Raw genomic sequence first — 13,730 nt, 5'->3', positions numbered from 1 at the left:
CCCCCCGCCCCCAGGGACCTCTGCATCGCACATTTCTCCCCAAAGCCAGCGCCCCTGCCCTTCCCACCAGCTCCCCTCACAGCCAGTGCCCCAAGCTCCCCACAACGACCTCTGCACCCTCCAGTTCCCCTTACAACCAGCACCCCAAACCTTCCCCAGTGACCCCTGCCCCCAACTCCCCTACAGCCAGCACCCTCCTCTCCCCAGAGACCCCTGCCCCCCCTCCCCAGAGCTGCCCCTGCAGGGAGAGGCCAGGCCTGGGGTAGCCTGGGGCTGGGAGTCAGGGCTGCCGGGTGCACGGAGCCGCAGCGCCCCTGCTGGCCGGTGCCGGAAGCCAGGCTGGGCCCAGCGGGAATTCCCCAGATTTCCAGGAACCAGGAGGATTTTCCCATCAGGAGATTATTGGGAGGGGCGTGGAACTGGAGTCTGGCTCTCTGCAAACACCCCCCAGGGCTGCCTTCCTCCGCCCCCCTGATTTCTGGGGAGAGAACCTAGGAGTTCTGACTCCCAGCCCCCCCCCAACCACTAGCCCCCACTCCCCTCCCAGAGCCAGGGAAAGAACCCAGGAGTCCTAGCTCCCAGGCCCCCCCCTACTCTAACTACTAGCCCCCATGCCCCTCCCTGGGAAATAACCCAGGAGTCCTGGCTCCCAGCCCACCCTCCCCTGCTCTAACTACTAGCCCCCACTCCTTCCCAAGGAAAGAACCCAGGGTCCTGGATCCCAGCCCCCGCACTTACCACTAGCCCCCACTCCCCTCCCAAGGAAATAACCCAGGAGTCCTAGCTCCCAGCCCCACCTACTCTAACTACTAGCCCCCACGCCCCTCCCAGGGAAATAACCCAGGAGTCCTGGCTCCCAGCCCACCCTCCCCGCTCTAACCACTAGCCCCCACTCCCCTCCCAAGGAAAGAACCCAGGGGTCCTGGCTCCCAACCCCGCTCTTACCACTAGCCCCCACTCCTCCCAGAGCCAGGGAAAGAACCTGGCTCCCGGCCCCCCCAGCACACACACACACACACAAACTGCTGTGCCATGATTTGCTTTATTTGGGGCACCCCCAGCCGCCCCATCCATGCAGCCCGAGTCCAGCGGGGTGGGCGCTCACGACCTGTGCACAGCAGGAAGCAGCGTGGGGGGCAGGGTCCTGTCTGCTGGGGGGGACCCAGGTTAGGGGGAGGGGTTACTGCGCCGCCCCTGTGAGGACCTCCCCAATAAATACAGCTCTTGGTGTCGGCAGAGGGGGGGCCCCCGGCTCCACGCTCCAGCACGGGGCTGGGGCCAGCTCAGCCCTGAAGCCCCCACCCCACCCCCCCCCGGCAGGCTCCCCCGGGGCAGGTAAGTGGGCGTGGGGCAGAGAAAAGTGCTTCGTAGCCCTCCCCAGATCGGGGGAGGGGGCTGGGCCGACCCACGGCAGCCCCCCATAGTCTCTGAGGCTGCCCGCCCACTCCCCCGGCTGGGGGGCTCCCCGGTTTGGGGGGAATGGAGCACACAGTGCCCCCTGCAGGCGGTGATGGGGATGCTCCATCCATGGAGGCCCCGCGGGGGGGTCTGGCTGGGAGGGGGGTCCCTGCAGTCTGCGTTGGGGGGGGAAGGTCCCGGCCCCCCCTTACTCGTGCACATCCCAGATTTCGGAGAGCAGCGGGGGCAGCTTCTTGTCCTGGAGGCGCAGGGCGAACACCTGCTCGGAGTGGACGCTGCTGAGTGTGCGCAGGGCGACCAGCTTCATTAGCATCCGTGGGAACATCAGCCGGTCCTGGGGGGATGGGTCAGTGTGTGGGGGGGTCTGCAAAGCCCCTGCCCCACAGCTCCCCCCACCTCCCTTCCCGCCACCCCACAGCTCCCCCCACCATCCGTGGGAACATCAGCCGGTCCTGGGGGGATGGGTCAGTGTGGGGGAGGGGGGTCTGCAACGCCCCTGCCCCACAGCTCCCCCCACCTCCCTTCCCGCCACCCAACAGCGCCCCCCCCCGCCCCCAGCATCTGCGGGAACATCAGCTGGTCCTGAGGGGACGGGTCAGTGTGGGGGGGGGGGTCCGCAAAGCCCCTGCCCCACAGCTCCCCCCACCTCCCTTCCCGCCACCCAACAGCTGCCCCCACCGCCCCCAGCATCTGCGGGAACATCAGCCGGTCCTGGGGGGATGGGTCAGTGTGTGGGGGGGGGGTCTGCAAAGCCCCTGCCCCACAGCTCCCCCCACCACCCGCAGGAACATCAGCCAGTCCTGGGGGGGCGGGTCAGTGTGGGGGGGGTGTCCCAGAACACCCCCCGCCCCAGGGGAGGGGCAGGAGAGCTCCGTGCCCGCGTGGCAGGGCCCCCCGGCGGGTACCTGCGGGCGTTTGATGAGGGTGTAGGCGTGCAGGGCCTCGACATAGGGCTGCTGCAGCGCCTCCACCTGGCCGTGCTGCTGCACGTTGGGCCGGTCGGCCGAGAACATGTCGATGGCGATGAGCAGGGCGAACTCGGCGTCGTCCAGCTGCAGCCGTCGCATGGCCCGCGAGAACTCGAAGATGGGGTTGATGAATTCCACCTGCAGCCCTGGGGGGAAGACACACGGGGGGGGGGGTGTCAGACCCTACACCCTGGGAGCCCCCACGACCTCCCAGAACCTGCAGCCCTGGGATTCCCCCCCCCCTCCTCTGGGGAGGTTCCTGCACCCCCACAGCCCCCAGGGAATCCCCAGCCCCCCCTCGCACCGGCACGGTGGAAGTCGTCCTTGCTGTAGGTGAAGTCTTTCAAGAAGGTGATGCTCTCCGTCTCATGGTTGTAGCGCCGAGCCGTCTCCAGCAGCATGATCTGGGGGAGGCGGGGGCAGGTGTGAGACCCCCCTGGCGTGGCAGAGCCCCCAACGCACCCATCTCCCCCCCACACACCACCACAGAGAGGGAGATGTGACCCCCCCGGACCTGGAGGCTTTAAGCATGATCTGCTCCCCCGTCCCCTACACACGAGCGTCCATCTCGTGAGGCATCGTTTGCACACGCCCAACGGTGCCGCTCGTTACTGTCCTGGGGCGGCCGTGATGAAGTGGGACTGTTCTTAATGGTTCCTCTGAATATTGCAGGGTTGCCTCAGTTTCCCCTGTGCATTTCTTAAGCCTCTAGGTGGTGGGATAAGGGGGTGTGACTGTTGCAGAGCAAAGGGCCAGTGCACATAAATGGCGGACACTCTGTCTCCTGGCAACTAATGGCCGGGCCCTTCCCCCTGCAAGGGGATGCTCAAGGGGCTGGAGAACAAAGGATCAGGTGACCTCCTGGCCCGGCAAAGGGACAGAGCAGAGGAGAAGGGGCTGGAGGGTGAGTCAGTCTGGGGCTGGCTGGGGACGAGGAGTGAAGGGCAGACGTGGGGGTCTGGCTTGCTGCCCCCCAAAATGGACCCGGCTGAGGGGTCCTGTTTGCTGTACCTACAAGCTCTGTGTTAGACCCTGTTCCTGTCATCGAATAAACCTCTGTGTTACCGGCCGGCTGAGAGTCACGTCTGCCTGCGAAGTTGGGGGGCAGGACCCTGTGGCTCTGCCAGGCCCCCCACCCGGCGCACTCGCTGCAGGAAGCGCACAGAGGGGCAGAGGATGCTGAATGCTCCGGGGTCAGACCCAGGAAGGTGGAAGCCATGTGAGGTTCTGGCCCTGAAGACAGTCTGCTCACAGAGAGGAGATTTCACCAAAGTCCTGCCTGGCTTCGTAGGGAGCAGTTCCAGAGCAGCGCCCGGGGACTCCGTGACAGCGGTGCCATGACAGGTTCCCCCGGGCGGTGTTATTCACCCCCGTCCCGCACAGAGCGGAGGCGCAAACCGGCCGCACTCAAACCGAGGGACACAAGCACTGCTTAGACACAGCAGGCAGGGCACCAAAGGGCGCTCAGGGAGGGGAGGAAAAAGCAGCAGGGAACATCCTTCCACCATCTCCTGCATCGTCGCTGGAAATGGTTTTCACGAGGGAGACGGACACTCTAAAAACAGGGGGACAAGCCCCCCCCTCCCCGCCCATCGAGTTCACAGTCTCTGGAGCAATAAGCAGCCGGTGAACCAGAGAAGGGACCCTGGCCTGAGAAGCATGATCCGGGAGAGCACGGGGTGAGCATCTCTGCTTGCATCTGATCCGGTTTGCTCACTCAGGCACCAGCAACCATCTTCTCTTGGCTTTCCTTGTAACCGTTCCTGACCCTCATGCCTCTGAACAGCGGGGTCCCCTTAACACTCAGGCCCGGAGCCCCTTTTACACTGCTCCGAGATCAGGCCCACTCCCGCCGCCTTCAGCCTCCCAGCTCAACACACGGGCCCTCTAACCGGTCACAAGGGGCCACCCCCGCCAATTCTGAGGCCCAGCCTCGTTCCCGCAGAAATGTGCGTCTTGTACGACCCAGCGCCCCGCTGAGCTCAAAAGTCCACAGAGGAAACAATGGCTGCCAAGGGCTCTCTGTTTTCAGCTTGGATTTGATTGCATTTTCCCCGGGAACGTCTCGGTGTTTCTTTCCACAGCCACCACAGCAGGGCAAAAAAGCGATTCATTGTTCCCGGTAAATGTCGGGGTTTATTGCGGTGGACGGAAAGATGTGGGGGAAAAAAGTATCCGGTGGATGAACGCGTTGAATTCCGTTCAGCAACGTGCTTTGCCGCAGAACTAAAACCGAACTCTAGACCCGCTCCCACCTGGGAGCTTTTTTGGTAACTTTGGGATACTTCCTTGTGTTGTGAACCGGATCCTGAGATCGATTTCCGGCTTCTTCCCGTTTTAGGGCATCAGCTCTTTACTCCGGTCTCTGCCACCAGCTTGAAGCGTGGGCGTGGTGGGCGTGCGATGCAGCGTTGCGGTCACAGGCGCATGCACGTCCGGGCTTGCATGCAGGCGCGTTTATTGTGTGCATCTTCTAGACTAATCATAGACTCATAGAAGATCAGGGTTGGAAGGGACCTCAGGAGGGATCTAGTCCCCCCCTGCTCAAAGCAGGACCAACCGCAACTAAATCAGCCCAGCCAGGGCTTTGTCAAGCCTGACCTTAAAAACCTCTAAGGAAGGAGATTCCCCCACCTCCCTAGGAACCCATTCCAGTGCTTCACCACTCTCCTAGTGAAATAGTGTTTCCTAATATCCAACCTAAACCCCCCCCGCTGCAACCTGAGCCCATTGCTCCTTGTTCTGTCATCTGCCACCACTGAGAACAGCCGAGCTCCAGCCTCTTTGGAAACCCCGTCAGGGAGTTGAAAGCAGCCATCAAATCCCCCCTCATTCCTCTCTTCCGCAGACTAAACGATCCCAGTTCCCTCAGCCTCTCCTCGCAAGTCACGTGCCCCAGACCCCTAATCATTTTCGTTGCCCTCTACTGGACTCTTTCCAATTTGTCCACATCCCTTCTGTAGTGGGGGGCCCACAACTGGCCGTGATATTCCAGGTGTGGCCTCACCAGTGCCTGATTTCAACAGGCAGCTTCGCATCTCCACACAGCTTAACCTGTTACCGTAACACATCGATCGTGTGCAATGCCTTGTATTTTCCTAATAAAATAAGTTTTTGATATATATTGAATGATAAAAAAGTCGGGTGAAAACTGGGGGAGGGGGAGGGGGAATACTTTTTGTAAAACCCGGGAATTTTTCGGTACAAATCGGTTTGAACTGAAAGCGAAGGGGCGGATGTATGCCCCAGCCTCGTTATCCCCAAACGGAGTTTTCCCGCGCACGCCCGTCCGAACCCGCTGGTTCACATAAAACACAAGGTACGTCTGGTAATTACAGAAAACCCGATTTGAAGGGATTAGATGTGAGGATGCATAAAAGTCAGAACCGGTTAGAAAAGAAACTCAACGAGTAAACCGCAAGCTCCTGCCTAACTCCACAAGCGACGTGGCCTTAACAGCAAAAGTTCTGTCTCCCCAGACGCTGCTGTCAATGTCACAGGCTGGGTTTCCTTCCAGTCTGCGATCACTCCCACTGAGGTCAGTTTTTTGGAGAGTCACTGATGTCATGAGCCAAGAGAGAGTCGCAGGAGCGGGGCGGGCGGAGGTCAGTGTCTTCCTCTCCCTTCTTTGAGGGTTACCCCCGCTGGGGTGCAGGCGACAAGCCGTCTCTTGCGGACGGGCCGTTTGATACGCTCCTGTGATGCAACGTACATCTCTTAGGCCGGGGCTATGCTAGCACTAATGTTGGCAAAACTTGTAAGTGTCGACACCTTCCTTCCTGCCAACTGAACAACCGTCTCACTAGGTGATTGTCCAAAGGACGATAAGGCCATCGCAGAGAAACTAAACAAATTCTTTGCATCGGTCTTCATGGCTGAGGATGGGAGGGAGATTCCCACACCTGAGCCATTCTTTTTAGGTGACAGATCTGAGGAACTGTCCCAGATTGAGGTGTCAGTAGAGGAGGTTTTGGAAAAAAAACGATACACTAAATAATAATAAGTCAGCGGGACCAGATGGGATTCACCCAAGAGTTCAGAAGGAACTAAAATGTGAAACTGCAGAATTACTAACTGTAGTTTGTAACCTATCATTTAAATCAGCTTCTGGACTAGGTGACTGGAGGGTATCTAATGTGATGCCAATTTTTAAAAAGGGCTCCAGAGGTGATCCTGGCAATTACAGGCCGGTAAGTCTGACTTCAGTACCGGACAAACTGGTTGAAACTATAATAAAGAACAAAATTGCCAGACACATGGATGAATATGATTTGTTGGGGAAGCGTCAGCGTGGCTTTTGTAAAGGAAAATCATGCCTTACTAATCTACTAGAATTCTTTGATGGGGGATCAACAAGCGCGTGGACAAGGGGGATCCAGTGGATATAATGTACTTAGATTTTCAGAAAGCCTTTGACAAGGTCCCTCACCAGAGGCTTTTAAGCAAAGTGAGCTGCCCTGGGATAAGAGGGAAGGTTCTCTCATGGATTGGTAACTGATTAAAAGACAGGAAACGACGGGTAGGAATAAATGGTCAGTTTTCAGAATGGAGAGAGGTAAATAGTGGGGTCCCCCAGGGGTCTGTACTGGGCTGAGTCCTATTCAACATATTCATAAATGATCTGGAAAAAGGGGTGAACCTTGAGGTGGCAAAATTTGCAGATGATACAAAACTACTCAAGATAGGTAAGTCCCAGGCAGCCTGCGAAGAGTGACAAAGGGATCTCTGAAAACTGGGCGACTGGGCAACAAAATGGCAGATGAAATTCAACGTTGTTAAATGCAAAGTGATGCACGTCGGAGAACATAATCACCATACGTATAAAATGATGGGATCTAAATTAGCTGTTACCCCTCAAGAAAGAGATCTGGGAGTCATTGTGGAGAGTTCTCCGAAAACAGCGGTGTCAGAAAAACGAAGAGAATGGTGGGAGTCATTAGGAAAGGAATAGATAATCAGACAGAAAATATCACGTTGCCTCTATATAAATCCGTGGTCCGCCCACACCTTGAATACTGTGTGCAGGTGTGGTCGCCCCATCTCAGAAAAGCTAGATTGGAAGTGGAAAAGGTTCAGAAAAGGGCAACAAAAATGATTAGGGGGATGGAACGGCTTCCGTACGAGGAGAGATTAATAAGACTGGGACTTTTCAGCTTAGAAAAGAGACGACTAAGGAGAGATAACATTGAGGTCTATAAAATCATGGCTGGTGCAGAGAAAGTAAATCAGGACGTGTTATTTATTCCTTCTCATAACACAAGAACTAGGGGTCACCAAATGAAATGAACAGGCAGCGGGTTTAACACATACAAAAGGAAGTATTTCTTCACACAACGCACAGTCAACCCGTGGAACTCCTTGCCAGAGGATGTTGTGAAGGCCAAGACCATAATAAGGTTCAAAAAAGGACTAGATAAATTCATGAAGGACAGGTCCATCAATGGCTACTAGCCAGGATGGGCAGGGGTGGTGTCCCCAGCCTCTGTTTGCCAGAAGCTGGGAACGGGTGACAGGGGATGGATCACTTGATGATTCCCTGTTCTGTTCATTCCCTCTGGGGCACCCAGCACTGACCACTGTCGGAAGACCGGATACTGGGCTAGATGGACCTTTGGTCTGACCCAATCTGGCCGTTCTTAATTGATTACGCTGATACCTGGCTGGGGACACCAGTGCGTCTTTGTCTCTGAAGAACTGCTTTGAGCCCACTTTTCTAACCTTGGAACATGTTACAGGAATGTTAAACAGTGGACACTTATAGCTTCACATACAATGTCGATACACATATTTTACCATGACACTAATGTTCAGCAGATTATGAGGTTTTTTAAAAAATGATACCTAACGAGGCAAAGTTTGTACAAAATTTATCATAGGCTCGTAACAGTGAGGACCATAATAGTACAGACATCACGGTCTCATTACTCAGACTCACTTAAAATCTCTCAGTCCTTAACGAATGTGTTTTACTGTTTTATCTAATCCAGCGTGTTTGAACTGAAGCGTTGGGGAAACTCCATTTGGGGTGGCAAGTTACGTGTGTATTTTTTTCTGTTAAAGCAATAACGGACTTTACATAAAAGTGTATGGTCCAGGGGAGGGCTGGCCAGTACAGGACGCACATTTCAGGGGGCGGAAAAATCTAGTGTAACCAAGGCTGGTAGGAGGAAAGTTATGGCTCGCTGCAGTGCACACAGACAGAGATGGGAAGTGACCTACACGCTGCCCCCCTCCCCACCCCCCACCCCCCCACTCACCTCAATGGTGCAGGCCTTGAGCAGCGCGATCTGGTCCTCCCTCGTGAGCTGCAAGAAGCCGGGCACCTGCTTGGCGAAGTCGACGATCTCCTGCACCGAGATGATGGCCAGCTCGGTGAAGTGGGCGAAGCGCTGCTGTCGGGCCTCCCGGCTGTTGGGGTCGGTGCCCAAGGGCCAGGGCTGGAGGGGGGTGAGGAGGACAGGGGGGCAGTGAGACACACAGCATCCCAAGGGGCACCCAGTCCTGGATACCAGGGACACCCCCGACCCTGCCCCGCGTTGGGAGCACCACAGGGCCTCCCAGACATGGAGGCAGGGGGCTGATGCCCCAGTGATGCCCAGATCTGGGGGGGAAGCCAGGCACAGCACCGTCCCCATGATGCCCAGATGGGGCGCTTGGGGGACACCCTGTAACAAAGTGGGAATTCTTGGCAATATTTTTACGCCACCCCTGCGTGCCTCAGTTTCCCTCCATGCTTTGCGGGACGAAGGGTTAACGGCGCTCGTGGGGCTGAGTGGGGTGGGGCTGAGTGGGAGACACGGCGGGTGCGGGGGGTGGAGGCTGGTTGCGAGCTGGGGAGCCCCCCCCGGCCCCGGCGTGGCCCCTCACCGTGACTTTGGGCTGGTCGCTGAAGGAGCGCTTGTTGCACTGCTGCTGGGCTGCCACCAGCTGCTGGATCATGAGCTCCTGCTGGGGGCTGAGCCGGGCTGGCTCGGTGAGGGGCGTGGGGGGCAGGGGGGGCACCCGCGGCAGCGGCGCCTCCCCCCCCGCGCCCTTCTGCTGCTGCTGCTGCTGCCGCACCTTTTTCTTCCGCAGCTGCTCCTCTGACAGCACGCCTGCAAAGGGGGAGAGCGGGGTCGGGGGGGCCCAAAACCTCCACAGAGCCCCCCCACCCTCCCCAGTGCTTCCTGCCCCCCTACACCCTCCCTGGTGCCACCCAATCACCCCCAAAGCCCCCCCACCCTCCTCAGTGCCCCCCAATCTCCCCTCCTACCCTCCCCGGTGCCCCCAATCTCTCCCCAAAGCCCCCAGTGCCCCCTGCCCCACCCTCCCCAGTGCCCGCTGCCCCCAGACCCTCCCTGGTGCCCCCAATCTCCCCCAAGCCCCTCCTACCCTCCCTGGTGCCCCTTGACCCCCCCATCCTCCCTGGTGTTCCCCAATCTCTACCCAAACCCCCAGGCCCCTGCCGCGCCTCCCCAGTGCCTCTGTCCCCACATCCTCCCTGGTGCCCCCAATCTCTACCCAAAGCCCCCAGTGCCCCTGCCCTCCCAGTGCCTCTGTCCCCCACATCCTGTGCCCCCAATCTCTACCCAAACCCCCCCAGGCCCCTTGCCACGCCCTCCCCCGTGCCTCGGTCCCCCACATCCTCCCGGTGCCCCCAATCTCTCCCCGGTGCCCCCCAGGCGGGACTCACACTGCTCGCGCATGCCGGCCTGGTGGCACTTGCGCAGGCGGCAGAGCTGGCACTTGCGGCGCATGTACATGTCCATGTGGCAGTGCCCGGCGCCCCGGCACACGTACTGCGCCCCCTTCATCACGCTGCGCCGGAAGAAGCCCTTGCAGCCCTCGCAGCTCAGCACGTTGTAGTGGAAGCCCGAGGCCTTGTCCCCGCAGACGCTGCACAGCTCCGTGCCCAGCATCTTGGGCGCCGGCCCCTTCTTCCGCCGCCGCTCCGGCTCCTCCGGGGGGGGGGCGGGGGGGTGAGAGCCGCCGGACCCCGGTGCCCCGCCCAGCCCCCACTGAACAACCCCGCCCCGCCCCTTCTTCTGCCGCTGCCCCGGCTCCGCCCCTGGCAGGGGGGGGGGAGAGCCACCGCCCCCCCCGGTGCCCCCCACCCCGCCCAGCCCAGCCCCGCCCCACACCTAACACATCGAGCCCTCCAGCCACCCCCGCCCAGCCCCGTCTTCCGCCGCCGCTCCAGCTCCTCCACTGGGGGGGGGAGAGCCGCCGGACCCCCCCCTCCATGCCCTCCCACACAGCCCCACACTAAACCACCCCTCCATGGAGCCCCCCGGTGCCCCACACAGCTTCATGGGGACCAGTCCCTTCCATGCCAACCCCACTCTGTCCCCCCCCAGTGCCCCCCCAGCCCCCTCACCAGCACTGTGCGTCGACCCCTCCCCATCAGTGCCCAGCACATCGGTCTCTGGGGTGATTGCTGCCTCCGGCCTCGACTGGGGCCCCTCCTCCTTCACCTGGGTCCGGGGGGCTCCCGGGGAGTTGGGGGGCGGAGGCTCCCCATCCTCTGGGGGCAGGGAGAGAGATGGGTTACTGGGGGGTTCTCGATCGGGGCATGTGTCTGCAGCTGCCTAGACACGTGGGTTCCTCTGTGGGGGCTGTGCCTGGGGGGAAGTGCCCGGACGCCTGGGTCCCTCAGCACAGGAGGTGACACCAGGGAATTGGCCTGTAGCTGCCCGGATGCCTGGGTCCCTCAGCAGGGGAGGTAGGACATGGGCAGGGAGGAGGCAGGGATGCCGGTAGCTGCCCGGACGCCTGGGTTCGCCAGCAGGAGGCACTGTGATATGGTGAGGCTGTAGGCATCCGGACGCCTGGGTTCCCCAGTAGCTCCCCCAAACTCCCCGTGTGCCGGTCACTCACCCAGCGGCAGATCAGAGCCCGGCGTGGCCATGTCAGGATCCAGGGGCTCCCAGCTCCGCGGGGACGGGGCGCTAGGCACAGAGACAGACGGGGCGTCACGTTCCCCAGCCACTACCCCCTCCCCCGGGGCACCGAGGCCACCAGGCGACTGGGGAACCTCCCCCCAGCCCCCAGAACCCCCCATCTCACCATGTTCCCCCGCGGGAAGGGGGCTCAGCCGGCCGGGGCCCAGATGCTGCTGGCTGCCTCCTGGGCGCGGGGACCAGCTGGCGGCGGGGAGGGGGTGGCAGTGACCAGCTAGGGGGCTCTCAGAGAGGGGCTGGGGGGGTTCAGAAGGGGGGGCTGGGCAATCTGGGGCAGGGAAGGGCTGGGGGCTCGGAGAGGGGGACCAGGGGTCAGAAGGGGTCTGTACAGCTGGGGTGCCAAGAGGGGCTGGGGCGCAGGCGGGGGATTGGAAGGAGGGGGCTGGGCGGGCAAGGAAGAGCTGCGGGCGCCGGGGGCAGGGAGGATCAGGGGCAGAGGCCTGGGAGCCGGAAGGGATCGGGGGCCGAGGGATGCTGGGGGCAGGGAGGGAGGGATCGGGGGCGCACGGCCGGGGGCAGGGAGGATCGGGGGCAGATGCCGGGGCAGGGAGGGAGGGATCGGCCGGGGCAGGGGAGGGATGTGGGCAGATGCCGGGGGCAGGGAGGAGGGATCAGGGGCACGGCCGGGGGCAGGGAGGGATCGCGGGGGCGCACGGCCGGGGCAGAGGAGGGATTCGGGGCGGAGGCCGGGGGGGCAGAGAGGAGGGATCGGGGGCAGAGGCCGGGGGCAGAGAGGGAGGGATCGGGGGCGGAGGCCGGGGGCCCGGAGGAGGGATCGCGGGGGCGCACGGCCGGGGGCAGGAGGATCGTGGGGGGCAGATGCCGGGGGCAGGGAGGAGGGATCATGGGGGCGCACGGCCGGGGGCAGGAGGGATCGGGGCAGATGCCGGGGGCAGGGAGGAGGATCGCGGGGGCGCACGGCCGGGGGGGCAGGGAGGGATCGCGGGGGCAGATGCCGGGTCCCCTGTAGCTCGGGTCCTCCGGCGGAGCCGAACCTGGAAGGAAAGAGACCGAGTGAGGTGACGCCCCGCCGGGCGGGGCCCCCCCACTCCGCGCCCCCGCGGCCCCCCCGGGCCGGCTGCCCTCGCTCGGGCGCCCCCTGCGCAGCCGGACCCAGACGCTTCCGGGAACCCCCGTCCCACGTCACTTCCTGCCCGGCAGCCCCGCCCCCCTATCTGGGGGGGACCCCGGCAGGAGGCGGCCCCCCCCCACTCATCCCCGCAGAGCCCGGTTCCCAGCGCCCCCCCCGGGAAAGGCCCCACGCCCCGGCGGGGTGGGGACACTGGGTCCCTGCTGAGCTGGGGGGGGGGGATGCTCTGTAATATCCGTAGGGAGCCTGCGTGTGCCTCAGTTTCCCGCTGCACTTGGAGTTGACCCCTCCCCGTGGGGGGCTGAGGGAGGGGCTAAGAGCCGGCTGTGGGGAGAGGCTGAACAGCTCCCCCCACGGGCCAGGGGATGAAAGGCCCCCCCCCAAACTCCGGCTGGGGCTCTGGGCCCCCCCATAACAAGGTCCGGCAGGGGCCTGGGAAAGGTGGGCAGGGGAGAGGGAGCCCCAGAGGGAACCAGCGCCCCGGCCAGGAACCCAGCCCCCCGCCCCAGGCATCCGCTGCCACCCCCCACCCGCTAATCATAGAACCACCCGCAGGCTTGGACGGGACCTCAGGAGGGATCTAGTCCCCCCCCCCTGCTCAAAGCAGGACCAATCCCCAGACAGATTTTTGCCCCAGATCCCTAAGTGGCCCCTCAGGGATTGAACTCTCACCCCTGGGGCTAGCAGGCCAATGCTCAAACCACCGAGCTCCCTGCAGTGAAATCCTTCCCTGAGCAGGAACCGAACCCGGGGCGGCGGCGAGACTCCTAACCACTAGACTGTGCCACCTCCTGCCCCCCCCACCCCCCAGGGGCTGGCCCCAGAGCAGAGGGGCAGGGCTTGTGTGAGATTCTCCCCTCCCCCCACGACTTTTACTTCCATGAGCCGGGCTCTGCCCAACCTGGGCTCCATATTGCAGCCCCTTGCCTTGACAGGGATGGGCACCTGCTGCCCAGCTGAGGGGTGGCAGTAACTTCCCCCCTCCCCCAGCGGCTCTTCACAGCCGAGGCTTTGCCCCCAGCTGGGCACCCCCCCCCCCAAATCAAACACACGGGTGGGGGGTGCTCTTCTCCACCCATGAGTGCTGACAAGCAGCACCATCCCGCTGGGCAGTATCCCCCTACTGCCACCATTTGGTCACCAGCTGGATGGGTGGAAGGCAACCCCAGCACACACCAGGGCAGAGGTTCTCAAACTGGGGGTCGTGAAGATAGGTGAGGGGTCACGAGCTGTCAGCCTCCACCCCCAACCCCACTTTGCCTCCAGCATTTATAATGGTGTGAAATATATTTTTAAAAGTGTTCTTAATTTATA

The 13,730-nt window shown here is 61.7% G+C and overlaps 1 protein-coding gene across 2 annotated transcripts; it reads right to left on the bottom strand.

The window, feature by feature from the left end:
• Positions 1–1,008: 1,008 nt before the first annotated feature.
• On the bottom strand, positions 1,009–12,413 carry NR1H2 (nuclear receptor subfamily 1 group H member 2). 2 transcript variants are annotated; one of them, XM_039510048.1, is made up of 9 exons: positions 12,322–12,413; positions 11,244–11,314; positions 10,744–10,890; positions 10,060–10,329; positions 9,255–9,481; positions 8,645–8,824; positions 2,692–2,791; positions 2,325–2,533; positions 1,009–1,753 (listed from the first exon to the last, which is right to left on the bottom strand). In XM_039510048.1, the coding sequence occupies exons 2-9, from the start codon at positions 11,272–11,274 to the stop codon at positions 1,607–1,609; spliced, it is 1,311 nt and encodes a 436-aa protein (XP_039365982.1). In that variant the 5' UTR covers positions 11,275–11,314; positions 12,322–12,413; the 3' UTR covers positions 1,009–1,606. The 2 variants fall into 2 exon arrangements, with proteins under 2 accessions (XP_039365982.1, XP_039365981.1); XM_039510047.1 differs by lacking the exon at positions 12,322–12,413 and adding an exon at positions 11,433–11,612.
• Between the last annotated feature and the right edge of the window lie 1,317 nt (positions 12,414–13,730).

Source organism: Mauremys reevesii, linkage group 22, assembly GCF_016161935.1.
Source record: "Mauremys reevesii isolate NIE-2019 linkage group 22, ASM1616193v1, whole genome shotgun sequence".
Lineage (NCBI taxonomy): Eukaryota > Metazoa > Chordata > Testudines > Geoemydidae > Mauremys > Mauremys reevesii.
This window is presented reverse-complemented; position numbering and strand designations above follow the sequence as displayed.

Excerpts from the sequence above, each read along its gene's own strand:
- NR1H2 (XM_039510048.1), bottom strand. The coding sequence starts at position 11,274 with ATGGCCACGCCGGGCTCTGATCTGCCGCTGG. Across the intron at positions 8,825-9,254 it reads GCGACCAGCCCAAAGTCACG|CCCTGGCCCTTGGGCACCGA; the intron begins GTGAGGGGCCAC and ends ACCCCCCTCCAG. Across the intron at positions 2,534-2,691 it reads GGACGACTTCCACCGTGCCG|GGCTGCAGGTGGAATTCATC; the intron begins GTGCGAGGGGGG and ends TCTTCCCCCCAG.